Source organism: Triticum dicoccoides, chromosome 7B, assembly GCF_002162155.2.
Source record: "Triticum dicoccoides isolate Atlit2015 ecotype Zavitan chromosome 7B, WEW_v2.0, whole genome shotgun sequence".
Lineage (NCBI taxonomy): Eukaryota > Viridiplantae > Streptophyta > Magnoliopsida > Poales > Poaceae > Triticum > Triticum dicoccoides.
Genome location: NC_041393.1, coordinates 240,336,159 through 240,355,679, shown reverse-complemented (window position 1 = coordinate 240,355,679; position 19,521 = coordinate 240,336,159). Strand labels below are relative to the sequence as shown.

At 47.0% G+C, this 19,521-nt stretch overlaps 2 protein-coding genes across 2 annotated transcripts; one reads left to right on the top strand and one right to left on the bottom strand.

The window, feature by feature from the left end:
- The first annotated feature begins 11,122 nt into the window (after positions 1-11,122).
- On the top strand, positions 11,123-15,131 carry LOC119338240 (zinc finger protein CONSTANS-LIKE 14-like). The gene is made up of 4 exons (XM_037610540.1): positions 11,123-12,148; positions 13,244-13,471; positions 14,441-14,715; positions 14,803-15,131. The coding sequence occupies exons 1-4, from the start codon at positions 11,303-11,305 to the stop codon at positions 14,918-14,920; spliced, it is 1,467 nt and encodes a 488-aa protein (XP_037466437.1). The 5' UTR covers positions 11,123-11,302; the 3' UTR covers positions 14,921-15,131.
- Positions 15,132-15,290: 159 nt separating this feature from the next.
- LOC119338846 (CASP-like protein UU-1) lies at positions 15,291-16,115 on the bottom strand. Its single transcript, XM_037611064.1, has 3 exons — positions 15,931-16,115; positions 15,678-15,780; positions 15,291-15,541 (listed from the first exon to the last, which is right to left on the bottom strand). The coding sequence occupies exons 1-3, from the start codon at positions 16,113-16,115 to the stop codon at positions 15,320-15,322; spliced, it is 510 nt and encodes a 169-aa protein (XP_037466961.1). The 3' UTR covers positions 15,291-15,319.
- Positions 16,116-19,521: the final 3,406 nt, after the last annotated feature.

Here is a 19,521-nt window from a genome sequence, read left to right as displayed (position 1 = left end):
GCCCGACGAGCGGCCGGACGAGGAGGAGGACGCGCCGGGTCGCTCCATACGCCTCGGTGTCCTGGAGCTCCCACGGCAGCGTGAAAAGGTCGGGGGAGTGGGGTACTCGAGGGGCGGCGTGGTGCCGCCCTCGATGGACTCGAGGACGGCCTCCAACGTGCGGTCGGGTACGCCCCACCACCGGTGCCGGCCCTCGAAGTTGAGCCCGCCGGAGGGCACGACGCCATTCGTCGCCTCGAGCTGCTCGGCTTGTCGGCGGCGGAGATAGGGCTCCCAGAGCGGGCTGTCGGGGGTGTACCATGGGCCTTCCCTCGTCGTCGAGAGGCGTGGCGGGCGAGGGGACGCGCATCGCCCGGACTTCACTGCGCCGCCCGTGAGGCATCAATGGAGGCTGACCGGCGCGGCAGCGCGCGCAGCTTTGGCATTGATTCACCGCGGGAAACGAGGCGATGAAGACGACGAAGTGGCGAGAAGAGAGTCGAGTCGCTGACGCGGTTGGCCCAGGGCGCTTTCGCGCCAAAAAATATTCGCCCGGCGCTCCCGAGCACCCCCCAGCGCGTCGGGTTCGGGTTCGATCCGCCGGCGTCAATTTCGACCCGAGCCGGCGAAAAATGGGCCCTTGGAAATGCAACTGGACCAATTTTTTGACGTCAACGATCGAAAAGTCATGTGGGAAGCCTTGTTGGGGGCGCGGCTGAAAATGCTCTTAGGTATGAGTAGCGGGCACGTGCAATTGTTTAATGGCGAACATGTCAAACATCAAAGTCTGGCTGTCTGTCTAAAGCGGCAAAGCTAGTTTTGTTCTAGCACCGGATTGCCATTAGATTAAGAGGAGGGCGTACGGAAGAGCCGAGACGCTTCGAGAGGCTGTCTGCGCCAGCTCAGCGCGGCCCCATGCATGGCGCATGCACGGTCGGTATTTTGTCCGGATCCTATGCGCTGCTACTCGTGCCGAGACGCCCAGGCAGCATTTTTTGGAAAGCTGTACGTACTCTCACGGTAACTTTCCATTTTCAGGGTGCTACACTGTAGAATTTTTTTTAACATCAGTACAGACACAAGCGCTTATATACACGCGCATACATTTATTTTTATGAACACGCATGTATACCCTATCTCTATGAGTACCTTCAAAACACTGAACCCACATATCATCTTGAGATTTAAGGGTCTGTTTAGTTGAAGACTAGTGTGGCCAAGCCAAAATGTGGCTAGCCACACAAGTATGGCAAGCCACACAAGTGTGGCTAAGAAATTGGACGCCAAACTTTGGCAAAAGTTGACGAAAACATTGTCTCTTTGACAAGTGGGTCATATGGGCAATAAAAGTGTGGCAAACCAAAGTGTGGCAAAAACCAAACACATGCTTGGCAAACTGTGGTTGCCAAATTTTAACTTACAAATTTTGACTTACAAATTGTGGCTGGGAACCAAACAGCCCTTTAGGTGTATGTGTTGGCCTTTTGGCTATTCGTTTGACTTCAACCTCGTTGACTCCCGGAAGTTGCCAGGGGTGACTGTTCTCTTTTCTTTTGCGAGGCGTGGGTGATTAATCTCGAAGGACCGTCATGCTCCACAACGCACACAGTAGTTAGCACCTTTTTTTTTGCGGGTAGTTAGCACGTATTGTTGCACGTTAAACATATACAGATGTCGTCCTCTTTTATGTCGAGGAAAAACGTCAACATGTCGTACCGTGTTTGATTAGAATTAAAGTTCCAAACTGGACGTATGACATGTCACATTTCATTTTTTCTTTGAGAGAGAAGGGACCAGTCCAGCCTATGTATATCTCGTGAGCGAGAGGGCCATTGCCACTGGTGTCTATGGCATATCTTGTGCAATAACAAGAGATCTATATGTACCGGCCAGGAGGAGGCCAGGACGTGGGTCACCGCGGGTGCTAGACATCTGAGCATCATCATGTCGCGAGAGTAATTCTTTTGCATTTTTGTTGATGGGCTATGTTGTAAAGCCGGTTCTCATGTACTCAAAACTCTCCTTTTTAATTAATGAATGAGGCAAATCTTTTGCCTCTGTTTCGAAAAAAAAAGATCCGGCGCCATACTGATTGGTGCAAGTGTCGACAATGAAAGCATCCAACCTCCAACCCCACCGGACAAGAGCGAGAAACAAACCAGCACGTGATCAATCTTCTCAAAAAGCATTCTCCATATGTACCGGCAGAATTAATTTCTGCGCGTTAGCCTATTCCTCACACGACTAAGCTTAAAAATAGCAAAGTCACAAGACTAAGGTTGGTCACAGTGGGGAGGAACTTAGAAGTAACATCACACACTTCAATATAATTTTGCTTATGTGACACGTATGTAATAAAAAGAGAGGTATTTGTGGTAACTAGCTAAGTTACCGGAACATCACACACTTCAAAAAACAATGAGTCTATAACCTAATAAATACATCGTTGCATGACACTACATAGATGTTCCTACCCACTATGGAGGTAGTAACATAGTCTAGGGAAGTGTGTAGCTTATATTCTTGCCCATTGTGACCAGCCTAAGAGCTCCTTTGATTCAACGGAATTCTATAAAGTTTTTCGAGCATTTAAAATCTTTAAGAATTTTTCTTACATTGATCCTTTTGGTTAATAGGATTGGATCCCATAGAAATTTTTCTTACGGGGCTTTACATTTCATAGGAAATCTAACATCCACTACAATTGTTTTTTATAAAAAAAATTCTTTTTCTATGGCAACAAACACTCCTTGCTAATCCCATAGTATTCAAGTGAGTATGTCACTTCAATCCTATACTTTTTCTATACTTGTATTTTCAGAATCCCATGAATCAACTGAGCCCTACTTTTTCTATACTCGTATTTTCAGAATCCTATGAATCAAATGAGCCCTAGCTTTTAGTAATATGCATGTATACTTTTTTTGAACTGAATATGCATGTATACTTACCTAAAAGCTAGAAACTGGGATACAAATTTAATCATGTCATTCGTACTTGCTTCGTCTGGGTTTATTCGCTCCTCTCATATTTTAGATCAAATTTTGATAATCTATTTTCTAAAAAAATAAAAATACTGACCATCTATATAATTAATAACATATGATTTTTATATCTAAAAAATATCATTTTATTTGTATTTGAGAAAGGATTCCCACCATATAATATTATATTTTATTAGTAATTTTACGGTCAAAATTCGACACTAAATATGAGGGGTCTGACAAAGCATGAATCGAGTAATACACGTTTTCTATGAGAATATAACACGCCACGGAAGTTAGGAGGTGCAATGAATCGTCCGATAGGATGTAGACAGCGTCGTCGACAGTGATATGTGGGCAACATCACGCCCCATAAGGCTGCTTGTCGGCATAATGCACTATCGGCTGGTTTCATTGTTTCTCCATTGATGAAGTCAACTCGTAGGTAACTTAGGCAGGGTGGTGCTTCAAGCATCGCGATTTACGTGGAAAGTTAAGCTTCCTGTTGATCATCGCTTGCATTCGTACGGGATCATGTGGTAGCGCATACACACAGTACGTGTTCCTTTTTCCCAGGGCATATCTTATCTTTCTGAGATTTTTTTTCCTGTTTTCTAATGTATCGATCACTTAAATTATCACTAGTTCTGTTTCAGGACCTTGCTGCTGACCGCTGAGTCATCACAAATGACCAGCACAACTTAACATGTAGCAACTCCTGGGGAGACTTAGAAGCGGCAACGAGCTTTGTTGAAAGCTCATGGGTGCAAGAAACTTCGGTGGATTGAAATTGGATGCAAGAAGACTTCGACTTCGACCCTCCGAGGATTTGGATGTATCTTTTAATTCTGTGAAAAAAAATAAGAATATGTATTGTTTAATATATAGTTTTTGGCATTTTCTCAACAACAAAAATAGTAAAAATAGTAGATGTCTTTGTGGGACCTCTAGGTTTCGAGGTGCTCCATTGTCATCATAGCATCATTCTCCGCTGTACAATTATTCTGTGTACGCATGTTGCTAACCGTTACACACGCAGTTAAGTTTAGGATCGCTACAACGCATGGACGCAAACGGATGCGGGTTTAGCAGTTTAGGTTGCCAGTTCAGCTGTTGTCCACTCATGTTCATGCCAATCTAGGCGATACACCCAAACACCCATTTGGTCCGCCTCGACCGTTGTTTTTGCCAAATTTTCTCAAATGACATCCTATACATATAAATTCAATGAACAAATAAAAATTAACCATTGACATGAGTAAACAAATAGTCACACAGTTTTTCACAACACAACCAATAAACATGGCATAGTTACAACCAAATGAACTTAAAATTGTAGCAAATATATTGAAAGAAAAAGAGCAAATAAATTGATCCATTGGTTTCCTATTTAAGTCCAGGTATGCTCAATCAAATCATTTTGAAGTTCAATGTAAAATGTCTAATCACACATTTCTTGATAAAATTGGGTCAACTATGCATACATTGCTGATCCATACTCAAGCTCAACATTTTCACCCTAATAATCCCACCTTGGTCAAAGAGGTTGTCATCACGCTCATCCTCTACGATCATGTTGTGCATGATCACACAACATATTATCACCTCCCACATCTTCTTGGGGCTCGATGTTCTAATAGGGTACCGAACAATACCCCATCATGACTGGAGCACACCAAAGAACACTCCATATCCTTCCTAGCACTCTCTTGTTATTGGCAAAACCTAGCCTTCTACTCCCCTATGGGCTTGGAGATTGTCTTGACAACCGTAGGCAACTGAGGATAGATACCATCAGCTAAGTACTATCCCTTATTGTATTGATGGCCATTTATGTCAAACTTGACATCTGGAGATTGGCATTCCGAAAGCCTAGCGAACACCGGAGAGCATTGAAGCACATTGATGTCATTGTGAGAACCTGCCATGCCAAAAAGAGTGTCAAATCTAGAGATCTTGTGATACCACGGCTTCAAGTATGACCGTAGAAGCTTAATACCCATGCCAAGCAAATAGGTAGTTCTTCCACTCCCAATGCATAAAATCTATGCTTCCAAGTCTTAGTGGAAAGCACCTCAATTCATTGATTGCTATCAACAAGTTGTATTCGCAACATTTGGTCCTCTCAAGTACGCCAGGTCAAATACTCCAACCAAGCTTTGGAGAACCTTCACAATGCCTCAAGGCACATGGACTCACTCATGCAGACATACTCATCCACAAGATCACCAGGCACATGCAAGCATCCGAACAACTACAATACATTTCTGATAAGAGGAGAAGCCAACCTTTCTAAGGGCACCCAACTTGCATTTGAAGTAATTAGCACACCCATCACTACCTCCTGGACTCATTGTCGTACAATGAACATAGGATGTTATTAAAAAACTCATCCGAGTTATCCACGATTGCTCCCTCGGAGTGCTGAATACGTACCATATGTGGGCATGGAGGAACCTCAGCCGGAAAAATGATTGAACACCTTGTGAGCGGCATCGGAGGCTGACGTTGGTACCATCCTTGGATCACGCAGCAAGCCTGTCCAAGCACGTGCCCTCCAGCATTATCCGTGTGTGAGAGACTGGCTTAATAGGAATGATAGACTACTCATATCAACAAGGAATTCCTTCTTTTTTAGGAGCCCATTCGAAAGAACTCCAAAGTTAAGCGTGCTTAGTTTGGGGTAATTCTAGGATGGGTGACCGACTAGGAAGTAGCTCCCAAGTGCACATGAGTGAGGACAAAGTGTGCAGAAAAGAGTAGTGTTAGTCTGTGGGGCCAGTCTTGATCTCGGCAGGCGTAACAGGGCGTTACAATTGGTATCATAGTCGACCCTCCCAGTTACACGGGCATGCGCGGTTCAGGTGCGCGAGCATGTGGGGCATGGCGCATGTGGCCCGTTGTGGCACACGACATGGCACATGTGCTGGACTGGACGCACATACGTGTGCCAAGAGGAAACGTTCCTGATGGGCCGACGGGGACGTCGGTTCCTTTGAGTGGGGGTGTATGTGAGAGCCTGGCTTAATAGGAATGATAGACTACTCATATCAACAAGGAATTCCTTCTTTTTCGGGAGCCCATTCGAAAAGAACTCCAAAGTTAAGCGTGCTTGGCTTGGGGTAATTCTAGGATGGGTGATCGACCGAGAAGTAGCTCCCGGGTGCGCATGAGTGAGGACAAAGTGCACAGAAAATACTAGTGTTGGTCTGTGGGGCCAGTCTTGATCCCGCCAGGGGTAATAGGGCGTTACATCATGGAGGAAGAGGGGGTGTGCCGAGGGATGTTGGCAACCCGGGGGAAGGAGTGCTTGGTATACTCGGATGGCGACGAGAGAAGGGCCACAACGCTGGTGGTTGCCACGGTGAGTAGCGATGGTGGGGCATTCAGTGGATGCGGTCGCAGGGCTCTGGGTGGTGTTAAATTAGCCAAAAATGGGTGGTGGCGGTGACGAGGCCGTGGAGTTGGTGCGGAGGAGGGAGGGTCAACAATGGCTATTGTGCCACAGACGGGTGGGCCAGGAGGACAAGAGGAGGGAACTGAGGGCGTTCACGTGGATGCAAACACGGCCCAAATTTGTGTCGGAAATGGGCTATGGCAGACAAAAAAAATGGACGCTTGTCCATTTACATCGGCACGTTGGCAGTGATTTTTGTCTGTGCCGACCCGAGCGGACGAAATGCGTCCCTGCGTTGGAGCTATCCTTAGTGCTCCAATATTTCTAGAGGTCGTGTCAAAATTAGAGGATGGAAAATTGATCCAACGGTACGTCTAGAAAATAAAGAAGATATGTGATTGTTTGTTTCCACTCTCGTAAGGCTTCTACGGCTTCAGCTTTCTCTCCCTTAACCTTCATCGTTGATTTTGTGGATTCGTCTGAAATTGGCCCGCCGCTCTAATGAGGGGAGGGGAATTATGGTGCCTCTGCTCTGGCTAGTAGATATGTTAGGGTTTTAGTCCTCGCATGTACGGTGTTTGGGCGTATGGCAGGGTGTTGTCTTCGAGTCGGTCGGATAGAGGCGAGGGTCTCCTGTCTTTCGATGATATGATAGCTATCGATTTGGTGGAGCCTACTTTGATGATCCGACTACAAACGTGCACGACGTTGCGCCTTAGCAATCGCTAAACCAATCTCCTAAGGTTACTGACGATGTTGGAAGCACGATTAACCTGACCACGAAGGTCAATTCCTGCACGTAATCGAAGAACAAGTAAGAATACGATAATGCAATCTGAATATTGCGAATATAGATGAAGTATTGATAAAGGTGGGGATACGAAAGTGGTCTTGGTTTGGTCGTTGGACACAAACGAGGTACACAAAGTTGCAATGACTAACTTTTAACTAAACAAATCCCAAGCAAAAAACTACTAGATGGATCTACTTATATAGGAGCAAGGGGTGGCGGCCAAGGAGGTGGCAGGACGTTCCAAGGCAGCCGAAAACTAACCCTAGGCCATAGAAGGCCCATGGGCCCAAGCGGAGGTGATGCAACACCTTTGAACTTGTAGTTTGACTCAGATCCTGCTATAGCGTCAGATTGTTTCGTCAATATGTCAACGCTCGGGACGATTTTGAAGGTGAATCCAATTGGGTTGGAAAGAGCATGAAATCTACTTTCAACAAAAAAAGAATCACCCAATTCGGAGTCCGGATGAAAGAGTTCTTGGCATTTTGAGTTCGGTATGTCTGTGTAGTCCGAATCTGAGTCCAGAACGTGTGGAACTTGGACTCTATTATCTCTTGGCCTAAAAGTGACGTGAGATGACTTTTTGAAAAGCACCTAAACTTCTATTTTTCCCTTATCTTTATATGTGGATTGTATAAATGTCCCATACACCTGCAATTAGACATGGCACAAAAGTCTATGAAGTATTTTTGTCCTAGATACCATAAATAAATTATTGCATAGTTTGCATTATAAATCACCTCACGAATATGCATGTATACAATATTTTTGGTCGTTTTCAAGGTAGTCATGTCCTCGTCACGGTCTTCTGGGCCATGACCCTTTCTGAGTTCATATGTCAGAACAAATTAGAAAGAGCTCCAACATAAATTTCTTCATACTACTCGAGGCGATAAGGTTAGGGTTTCTCGTTGTACATACGCGATGACGTGATTTAGTTGTCTGGTTCTTGAACCAATTTAATGGTTCAAAAACAATGATTTCACTTTCTTAACATTGGTCCTTAGGGGCACCTGCACGAAGATTTCCAACAATCATCGAGAAGTTTAGGCCAGCTCCCATATGGGAGCAATGGCAAATCAGCGGCTAGTTCTGGTTGTGGTTCGGTAGTCCATCAGTCTAGATGTATTTTTTATTATGTTTGGGGTGCTTTGTATTTCTTCTTGAACTTTATAATAGACCAGGTTTTCTTTTGCAAGAAAGAATTATGAAGGGAAGCTAATACTCTGTGCAAGAACTACTTTTTGCATGTAATTTTTTTGACCAATTCATCTTCTGTCATGATAGTAAAAGGAACACTAGGAATAAAAATATTACACACTGTTTTGTAGACCACCTAGCATTGACTACAAGCACTAGAGTGAGCCTAAGGCACGTCGTTGTCATCGCCCTCCCTCGGGCGGGGCCAAACCTTTTGTAGCAGACAGTCTGGAGGTTGTCGTGCTAAGGTCCCACATGACCAGCGCACCAGAACAACTACCATCGATGAAGAGAAGTGTAGATCAAAAGAATGCAACATATAGACAAACGAATGAAGACTGGATATATGAAGATCTACTGAGGACCGGCACAAACTGAATACCACGAGATCCGCAAGAGACACACCTCCACACCCCCTTCGGCGATGATAGACACATTGTCGGGAGGGAGGCTACGTGGGAAGGACCTTATTCCATCTTTAGGGAGCCGCCGTTGCCTCGCCTTCCTACATCTAGACATGTTATAAGCATGCATGCTTGAGTTCGGTTTCCATTGGTCGAGGTGGTGACGCAGGGCATGTGAAGGAGTAGTAGATGTCAAAACTCTATACAATTGTCTTCTTCTAAACTTTTTATGCCTTCCTTTTTGCCCTTGGAGCTTTTAAAAAACTCTATTTAATTTTGCAACAATTGAAATGGATGTAAAATTAGTGTGGCCACGGGTAAAATGCGTCTTTCCCCTACTTGCATCCTAAGAGCAATTTTACTAGAGTTGTCAAAATGGCTAAATCGCCACAATAACCGCCTCGAACCCAAGAAAAGGGTCTACCTCACTCACCATATTGCTCTCTGCCTCCATAATTTTTGTAGCAAGCTCCAAATAGTGGGGCGGAGTCTTCATATTTTTAGAATGTTCACGAGGGTGAAACTTCATCCGTTTTCTTGCTCTCCTGCCAATGTCAGTCGTTCGTATGACTCCTATGGTAGCGGTTTTCACCAGTAAAAGCACCCATTAGTGGTTGCTACCTATCGGCACGCCTTTCCTGCCTTGTTTCTCGCTGGAGTGCGCCCTTTTCAGGTCATTTTTCTGCCAGAGCGCGGCTATATAAACTGATACTCTCCACTCACCGCCACATTCAATCATCTTCCCCTTTCCTACTGACTATATTACTCTACACCTTTCTTGTGTTATGTCACGCTCGGACCCTCCTCATGGACCTTCCTCAACAAGATCGAAGAGGAGCGCATCGAACGAAAGTTCTAGGAATTACTATGGTGGGTCCAAGCCACCGTGTTCCGAGAGATTGAATTAGGCGTTTGGGCCAAGCGTCTCCCTTCTTCCCGCCGGTACCTCTCCTGTGTGATGGAAGCCATCTTGGATGAAGTAGAAGCCACAATCACTATGGCTACAAGACCGTGTCCCTCGCCCGCACCCAAGAAGCCTAATGGTACCTCGACCACATCAAAGCACATGTGGAAGCACTTGAAGCCTCGTCTTCACGTGAGGACACTTTCAAACAGAGGAGGAAGCTGATGAAATAAAATCATGTTTCAAGTTGCTCTGTTAATTTTGATTAGTCATTCTAGGTCAACTTTTATTTGTCGGTCCAGGTCAATTTCGATTTCCATGTGATGTTCAACAATGCAATATAATTTTCAATGCAACGTCCAATTTCTTTATGTGCGGAACGAACATAGACATTGACAAGTGGATCTGCAAAATATCGAATTCGAGTCATGGGCCTCTGCTTGCGCACAACTTTCACAGCCTCCAAAAATTATGGAGCACACCCCAAAACGATTTTTCGAGGCTGCAAATAAGGCACACCTGCTACAATTGTTTTAAGAAAACGACGAGCCGCAATAGCTTAACATGCATATTATGGCATGTATAGTGCTTAATAATGTCTTATCTTAAACCTGCCATGCAACCTAGAGATAACAATAACAATATTATGAACCATTACTTATCTCTTAGTCTTATTAGTAACTAGATATTTCTAAATATATGATGAGATATTATTACAAAAATATCATTTCTTAATAAAGAGAAAACATATTTTTTTCTTCCGACGCATCTTTACTGCTCCTCAGCATCAAGTTACCATTTTAAAAAAGACTTGTAAAATGTTCCTAATGCTGGTTTACTGCTCTTCTGATCGTAAAAAAGGGCAAATTTTGAAAAAAAATCTGAACTTTTTTTGCAAGCCAAAAAAAAAATCCGAACTTCTTTACAGAAAATATTGTTGAATGTTCTGCATACATCTAAATTTTAATTAAAAAACATTCCTAATGCTGGTTTTCACGAACATTTACACTACATAGAACACTCAACAATACTTCCTCCGTAAAGAAATATAAGAGCATAGTTATTATAAAAAACATTCAGAGTTTTTCACTATTCATAAGGCTGCACCTAAGCTCGAGATCATAAGCTCCATGTGCGAGCTTGCTTTAATCGCCATTTTCTCCCCAAATAAAATTGTGATTTTCTCAGCAGTTTAGGATTCCTAGTTCTTTCCACCTTACCGGGACCCACTACTCATGCCCCACCGTGTCAGCGTCCCAGCCCCCTCCCCAGCCCGTCACCTCAGCGAGCTCCGCTAGATATTTTCCGACACTGCTAACTCACTGCCCAGCCGGTCCCACGTCCGAGGCCCGCCACCTCAGCGAAATCATGGCGCGGCACGTGGAAAGAGAATGCCGTGCTCTCGGTGTTCGGCACGGCGCAGCGGATCGGCCTCCTCCTCCTCCTCCTCTCCCTCGCTTTCTCCCATACCCTCGCAGTCGCAGCCTCGCTTCGGATTGCATAAGCTAAAGCGCGCGGCGATAAGAAGCGGTAGACCCTCTCGCTCTCCCGCCTTTTGACCCACCTCCGCCGCCCCTCCTCCCTCCGGCATCGCGGGGTTCTCTGCTCGGGTGGTGTGGCGTGGCGTGCCGGGCGCTGGCCATGAAGGACAACGGAGGGGCGAGGCAGCCCTGGCCGTGCGACTACTGCGGGGAGGCGGCGGCGGCGCTGCACTGCCGGGCCGACGCGGCGCGGCTCTGCGTGGCGTGCGACCGCCACGTGCACGCCGCCAACGCGCTCTCGCGGAAGCACGTGCGCGCGCCGCTCTGCGCCGGGTGCGCGGCCCGCCCGGCGGCTGCGCGCGTGGCGGCCGGGGGAGGCGAGCCGGCGTTCCTCTGCGCGGATTGCGACGGAGGTTGCGAGGGCGCGGCGCGCGTGCCCGTGGAGGGGTTCGCGGGCTGCCCCGCGGCGTCCGAGCTCGCCGCGTCGTGGGGCGTCGACCTCCTCCCTGGCGCCGGTGGCGCCGCCGCGTTCGGTTGCGGCCTCGGCGGCGGCGGCGACCAAGAGGATGAGGACGCCTTCTTCTTCTCGTCCTTGGACTACTCCATGCTGGTTGACCCCGAGATGCGCGACCTCTACGTGCCCTGCAACCCGCCGGAGGTGGCTGTCTCGGCGGGCGGCGGCCGGCCCCTCAAGGGGGAAGCGCTGTGCCACCAGCTCGCGGAGATGGCGCGGCGAGAAACGGAGACGTCGCAGCCGCAGGGGTACTCGGATCTGAGCCCCAGGACTCCTCGTCGGTCCTCCGCCGGGGCTAGCGGGCGCTTGCCTGACAAGCAAGCTCCCCCACCGCTGCCTCCTGCTCCGGAGGTGCCGTGTCCGTACACGTCCCTGCTGATGATGCCGTCAGCTCACTGCGCCGAGCTTATCGGCAACGACCGCCTCCGTGATGATGACGAAGAGCAACTTCGATGGGAGTTCGCCCCACCCTCATCAGTGCCACCCACCCAGGTAAAAAAACATGAGAATGATATGCAAACAAATAAATCAATTGTTGGTATTCAGACAATTTACATGTCAATTGTACTAATCAGATGTTTTGTTGGCGTCTTTATGAGTGACTAAATTAGTTGCATTGCCTTCAGGTAGCCGCATCGTGGTAGCCAAACACACATTAACATCACATGTTTTGTAACACTACTCGGTCACGACAAATGTTCTGATCTTAATTTTCTGAGCAAACAACAATAGATCATCAAACAGGTTTGTTGAAGGCTACATGCTCGTTGCCACTTTGTGCAGTTCCCGGTTAATCCATTGATCATTCAGATCATGGAATGCAATCATGAATTCATGATCTCTGGTAGGTCATGGAAAACCTATTGGCGTTCAGATGAATAATAAGGTGCCAGTTCCAAAGTCATCGGAGTTTAGCGTCCATTCCTTTGTACGTGACCTGAGGGTCTCCACTCCTGTGGTTCTCACGGACAATCAGGCTCTAGTTTTGTCCTAGATTTTGTCAGCCAGAGAAGTGATTGGTTTCACTAGTTTTGAGTAGAGATAAATTTGCCCTTTATTCGCTCACCATTTATGGCACGGGTCTTTCAACTTGAAAGGCGAGTAGAATGCAGTTGCCATGGAAGCTCATGGATCGGGTTGTTTTAGGACACTGAATGCGCAGGTTGGCTGATAATGAATGGTGTTTTCTCCTCTACCAACAGTGCAAATTAGACTGGAATTTCTGAGCTGGTGTTGGCGTGTTGCTATCGCGATATGAAGAAGTGTACCTTGTATGATTTGGCACGTTACTAGATTCTTCTGAGTATTTGACTTTTTGAACATGGAATACATCGCCTGATGGTGAACAGTATTTATTCAATCTGCTGACTACATCGACATTGCTATCTATACAGTTTCCATTTACCTGATAATAGTATTCGGTATGCCTGTGTTTGCTTGTAGAGTTTGCATCGGCAAAAGGATAGGTTTGTAGGAATCACTTCCTTATAATTGGATATGCCTCAAAATCTTCTGACTTTCGTCAATCTTATTCTGGAATGTGCTTATTGTGGAAAGCCCTGACAGTTCACTGCTTGCTATCTGCAGATATGGGATTTCAATTTAGGAAGATCAAGGAACCACAATGAAAAATCTGCACATGAGATTGGATTTGGTTCAAACAATGGAGGCTTTATGATCAAGAGTTATAGTGACATGCTCAAGGAGATTTCTTGTGGGACAACGAAAGATCTGGAAGATATTTATGACTCAGGATATGGTGCAGCTGCTGAAGATATCATGTCAACAAATATTTGCCAAGTGCCATCCAAAAATGTAAGTTATTCCTCCCTATGTCTATCCACTACATTCAGTATGCAGAGGCCAAGGGCGTTCACCCTCCTTTTGAAAAAAAATAAAATCCACGGCATAAAGTGCATAATGTGACACACCACGATGTTGTTAATAGCCCGTGCATTTGCATCGACAATATCTCACATGCATCATGCAAATTTTTAATATTTTCAACGCAGTGCTATAACCTCATACCTAGCAGCAAAGTCTAAACATGACTGCTAGGATATGCCTTGTTTACAAATACAAGGAGTCCTCTAGTTTGCAGTCAGCTGTTATTGGTTTTTATTCCTTTGTAAGCAACAGGGATAAAAGCCACGTGCATTAGATAATCCAGATACCAGGCAATTAGTTAAGGGTAATTTTATTAGCTGTTGATCAAAATTCAATGTTGACAAGATACTGAAAAGGAACTGCTCGACCTGAACCTGCTTACAATGTGCATATTCATGAGGATACATCCCATCCGCGCACTGTCGTTCCTCTTAGCTTTGACAATGTAACAGATCTTTCACTGATGTTGATGTGCCACTTCCTCTTCAGTGTGTTCAGGCTGCTGTGTTTCTAATTCAGTCTTATCTTCTTTTTTGGGGGGCAAACATCTTATCTTTGAAGTGGCTGTTCTTGTGAAAGTTGGCTATATGGTCCCATTTAGTGTGAACGCTTTTAGGTGCTCTCAATCACGCTGATAGTTATAGGCCACCATACAGATCCTTGTTCCATGCTCCTTTGGTCCACCAATTCATGGGTCATCTTGTTTCTTTGTGAAACATCAAGGGGCAATTTTGTCAGCCCTGATAATTTGCTGTATATAAAGGCCCACCACGTGTTATTTGTTTTGCATCATTGTAGAGAAGTAGAGTCTCCATCAGTGAAAATTTCTGTGTCTGCTCTTGCAATTGTGATATGTTTGTTTGATATAGTTCTTGTCCTTTTTTTTTTCCTTTGCAGGTTAGCACAGCGAGCAACAAGCGAATGAAGGTAAGCTCATGCACCTCGACGATGGATGGCCCAACAACCTCCGGGAGCCATGTGCCTGCTTCTGGGACCTTGGGGAGCTCTTCCCATGACAGAGGAGCAGCTCCCACTAGGGAGATCTCCTTTGGCGATCAAAGGATCGTCCCGACTGGAGCTGAGAAGCCTGCCGCAAGGATCGACAGCGAGACGCTCGCGCTAAACAGGGATAGCGCGATGCAGCGGTACAAAGAGAAGAGGAAGAATCGCAGGCATGAACCGATGAACAGCTAACCCGTCTTCTTTTACTCCTCATAGACGGTTGCAATTTTCTCATGCGTTTCTGGTGCTCCCTGCAGGTACGAGAAGCACATCCGGTATGAGTCCCGGAAGCTGAGGGCGGATACCCGTAAGCGGGTGAAAGGCCGTTTTGTCAAGTCGAATGAAGCGCTCAGTGCCGGCAGCAATGGCGGATGAGCTAGCCTTCTTCCTTGCTCGCAGCACGGAGATGACATCCTGCGCTGCACCTAAGCATGATGCCGTGCATTGCTCAGCTATTTTTTGTGTCTCATCATTTTCAGCATCGTGATCCAGAGGATCATATTCACGGTGTGTTTCTTTTGTAAGAGACCTCCCCTTTTCTCCTCAGAACACATAAATAGCCAGCTTAATTTTACAGTATGGTATATACGGTGCATATATGCGTCTCATCTTTCATGCTCATGATTTTATGAATGGATACTGCTGCTTAACCTACCAACTAGTAATTGAGATCCAAAAGGACAAACAATGTACTCCCAAGAACTTTACATGATCTGATGATATTAACTTTTCAACATATCAAGGTGCTGCTAGGTCTTACTCCTAACTGACTGGTCAGTGTCTGGCCGGCGTCCTGGGGTAACGGGAGAGTGCGCAGGCACTGCCGAGAGAGAGGAAGGCGGCCAAGGAGAGCGCGAGCGCGACGGCACCGACGTCGCAGTACCTCCGGTAGAGGCGGCACACTGCGTACCACCCGCTTGTCTTGTTCCCCCACATGGCCACCGACCCGATGGCCCCTGCGCCCGCCGTTGCCGCCGTCTGTAGGTTCACCACCAGCTGCACGCAACAAAGCAGATATAACAACGATGCCGTCCGTCAGTCGAGATTGACCAGGGTGCACGAACACAGATGCATGGACGTATGGTCTACTAGCTTAGATGGGTATTTTTTTCCTTGCCGTACGTAACGTTACCTGGTCCACGGTGTGCAGCCAGCGCTTGCCGATGAGCTTCTTGACAAAGATCGCCGTGAGCAGCGAGTAGGCTGTGCAGAAGAAGTTGGTCGCCACGAATGCCCTGCTCACCCACGAAACAAGAACAGGTCAGACATCGATTCGCTGGTTGCAGAAGCACACGGGAGATCGAGACCAATCGATCTAACTAGCGAGTGAACGAAGGAAGGAGCATGCGCTAGCTGCATGCCGAGAGATTGGTGATGGTACGTACACCCAGACGTCGAACATGGTGAAGTTGACCTCCACCCCCCAGCGCTCCTGCCGGTTAGTGACGACGAGGACGGCGGCGGCGAGGGACGCAACGGCGGCCCCGACACGCAGCGCCACGGTGGTCGTGACGTGCTTCGCGGAGGCCACCTTCATCGTCGCCGCGTCCTGCGACTCCAGCTCCACCATGGTGACGGAGGCGCGACGAGTCCTATGCGGCGGTGTCAGCCCACGCGCGCCGGATGAAAAACCGATCGGGAAAAGAGAAGACCTGGAGGAATTATGGTTGAATCTATATATGGACAGATGATGCTTCTTTGCAAATGTCTGGGGAGACTTGGCCGTAACCTAATCCAAATGAGTCCACCGGAGGTACGACTCTACGTACCTTCTCCAGCTTCATTCAGCACAAACTGAATTCAAATGCCAAGATGCAAATATCTCCTGAATTTTTATCCGGATTTTTTTCCAGCAACTTCCAATCTATTCATCTTCCAAAACGTGCAAAACACTATTGCATCATGATCAGCCCAGGCGTCCCCTCGCGTCGCCCCTGCGGGTGACCCGGGGGGAAACCCTAGGCGCCCCGCCTATCGTCGACGGATGCGGCTGGATGGTCGAACGCAGGGCGGTGGCGCTGTCTGACGCCATGGTGGCGTCGACGGCAGGCTGGCAAGGTTTGCGCCAGTCCTTGCTATGGAGATGGATCAGTGGAACACGGTGGTGGCGGGCTCGGTGAGTGGGCAGGACCGGTGTGTGACCCAGTCCCGGTATGTGGCTAGGATGGCGCATCCGGCTTTAGATGTTAGGTTTTGATGTGATGCCTGTTTGGTATTAGGCTCGGACATTCGGCACCCCTACATCAAGGGGATAGGAATAGAAACATGTGTTGCTATGATGGTGGCTCCAGGCTTACGAATGTACTACTTTGTAAAGTCTTTGTGAATAATTAATAAAGTGGCCGCATGCATCGCCCAGATGCAGAGGCCGGGGGTACATCCTCCTTTTCAGAAAAAAAATCATGGGAGTACAAAAAACGCCAGAGGTAATAAAAATTACAACCAGGTCCGGAGGCCACCTAGCAACGACTACAAACACGGGAGTAAGCCGAACGCCAGAGGTAATAAAAATTACAATTATGGTAGATCTTCACGAAGTAGGCGATCTCCTTGCCCTTACAAACTCTTTGGTTCAACTCCACATGAACTTGGAGGCTCCCAAGTGACACCTAGAAAATCTAGGAGACACCACTCTCCAAAAGGTAATAGATGTTGTGTTGGTGATGAACTCCTTACTCTTGCGCTTCAAATGATAGTCTCCTCAACACTCAATCTCTCTCTCACAGATTTGGCTCCGGTAGGAGAATGATTGGAGAGGAAAGCAACTTGAAGAGCCTAGAAATCAAGGTTCAAATGGTAGGATTGGAATCTCTTGATCTCAACACATGAGTCGGTGGTTCTCTCTCAAAAAACGAATGGTGGAAGTAGTGTTTCATTCTGATGGCTCTCTTAGAGAGTAATTAGGGGTGTGGAGGGGTATAAATAGCCTTCACCCAAAAATCCAACCGTTACACATTTTTGACCCAAATCAGTGAGGCCGAACAGAAACTCGATGAGACTGATCTGTGTAAAAGATATGAACCTTGGGCTTTTCGGTGGGACCGAAGTGCAATGGCTAGAGCAAAACTTCGTTTCGGAATTTTCGATTGTTTCAATTCGGTGATTCCAAAGTGAAACAATGTCATCACAGAAACTTGGCAAGGCCATCTCGGTGGGACCGAGATCCATTTTGGTCAAACCAAATTGCTAGGGTTTTGGCTGTGGCAATGGGAGTGGTCATCTCGGTGAGTCCGGAATAGATGATATCGGTGGGACTGAGATGTAGAATTAGGGTTTGGACATATGTGTGTGAGAAAATGACTGGGGATTTTTGGAGAAATATCACTAAGCACTTGATCAACAACCTCATCATCAATACCTCAACCCCTTTTAATAGTACTGCCTTTCCTAAGGGACTCAATATGATATTGGATCACTAAACAAAAAATGTAGAGTCTTGGGATTGCCAAATCTTGTCCTTAGTATTTTGAGGGGTCCACATCCATTAGTCCTTGCCATGCCAATCATTGATTTTTTCTGAAATATATTTGCAATGAGCATTAGATCAATGATATATATGTTGTTATTAAGTACCAAAACCACTCGGGGTTAGTTGCACTTTCATAGATGCACCATAGAGATGGGGATAGAACGCCAGGCACATATTACTACCGAGGGACATCGTCGCTGCCACACAACCCCAACCAAGACGCGAAACCTAACAATAACGGGAACGGCGTCCCTCCCGCCGATGGTGGAGAGGTCCTTCGCATCTCCATGACCCAAAGGCCATCAGAGATGACGCGGTGCCGGTGATGGGAGGGGGAAAGCATGGAATCTTTTCTTGCGGAGGAGGAAAGAGAAGGCTTGGTTTCTCTCGGGATAGTGCTGCTTCCCTTGAAAGGATGCATTTTGTAGCTTTTAATCGGAATTTTATACTTGTAAATCTCTCTGTTGTGTTGTGTAGTCTCCTGTATATAACTAGTCACAAAAGTAGCAAATGGGGTGAAAAAACACTAAAATAAGAAAAAACAGGTATAATCCACCGTAACGAAAACCATGTCTCATATATCTCCTAATTTCTATTTGCAATTCTCATATCACTTGTCCCAACCTTGGGTCAACATTCAACTATCTTCATTGTTTTCACTAAGACAACATACTAGTAGGGTTAGTGTTTGTAACTAGTAGCAGTCAAGATTAGTAGGAGTGCGTACGATAAAATTACAGTGAAGGTCTACACCGACAAGATTGACGCTTTCATGTTTTTTAGAATAGGCTCAGTCATCTTGTTGGAGCATGGTATACTCCTATATTAGGATTGACATTGAGGATGCTATTGTTGAGATCAACTTGAGCCTCCCTAGCCAGTCTCAACTTGATGCGGAGCATCCCACGGTCATCCCCATGGACATATCTACATCTCCCACGACACCACTTGGACCAATGACCAGAGCTCGAGCAAAGGCTATCGAAGATAAGGTGAACTCGCTCCTCTCCGAACTCCCACTTTCTACTTACGAGACATGGCTACTACCTCATGTGGAGACCCTATGTGTGATCAGGTATTTGGAGGAAAGCCACGGATCAGCTACACCCAACGGACAAGACGCCGAGGACACCAAGTTCAATGGACAAGAAGAAGGACTGCTCGAAACTCCCAGTCATCGGACGACCGACGTCTCTCGAACGTCCGACGCCTGGAGGCTCCAACCGGCCAGCCAAGTACCAGCCAGCGCACGCTCCAGCGCACGGATGTCCGAGCAACACCGGACGACCGACACCTCCTAGCGCCCGGACGACCGGCATCACCACACCCGAGCCAAAACATCGAAAGAATGCAGACCTCCGGATGACCGACCGACCATACGACCGACCCCGACAGGACGACCAACAAGTCCTGACCAGAGCCGACACATCGGCCGCCTGATCGGCACCGGACGTCCGGACCCTCGCGAGCCCTCGGACGACCGGTGACCGTCGGACGTCCGATGCCT

What these genes read in the sequence shown, in the direction of transcription:
- LOC119338240 (XM_037610540.1), top strand. Translation starts at nt 11,303, where the DNA reads ATGAAGGACAACGGAGGGGCGAGGCAGCCCTGGCCGTGCGACTACTGC. An exon ending in CATCAGTGCCACCCACCCAG is followed by an intron (nt 12,149 to 13,243) that starts GTAAAAAAACAT and finishes TGCTATCTGCAG; the next exon opens with ATATGGGATTTCAATTTAGG. An exon ending in GAGAAGAGGAAGAATCGCAG is followed by an intron (nt 14,716 to 14,802) that starts GCATGAACCGAT and finishes TGCTCCCTGCAG; the next exon opens with GTACGAGAAGCACATCCGGT.
- LOC119338846 (XM_037611064.1), bottom strand. Translation starts at nt 16,115, where the DNA reads ATGGTGGAGCTGGAGTCGCAGGACGCGGCGACGATGAAGGTGGCCTCC. An exon ending in ACCATGTTCGACGTCTGGGT is followed by an intron (nt 15,781 to 15,930) that starts GTACGTACCATC and finishes GTGGGTGAGCAG; the next exon opens with GGCATTCGTGGCGACCAACT. An exon ending in GGCTGCACACCGTGGACCAG is followed by an intron (nt 15,542 to 15,677) that starts GTAACGTTACGT and finishes TGTTGCGTGCAG; the next exon opens with CTGGTGGTGAACCTACAGAC.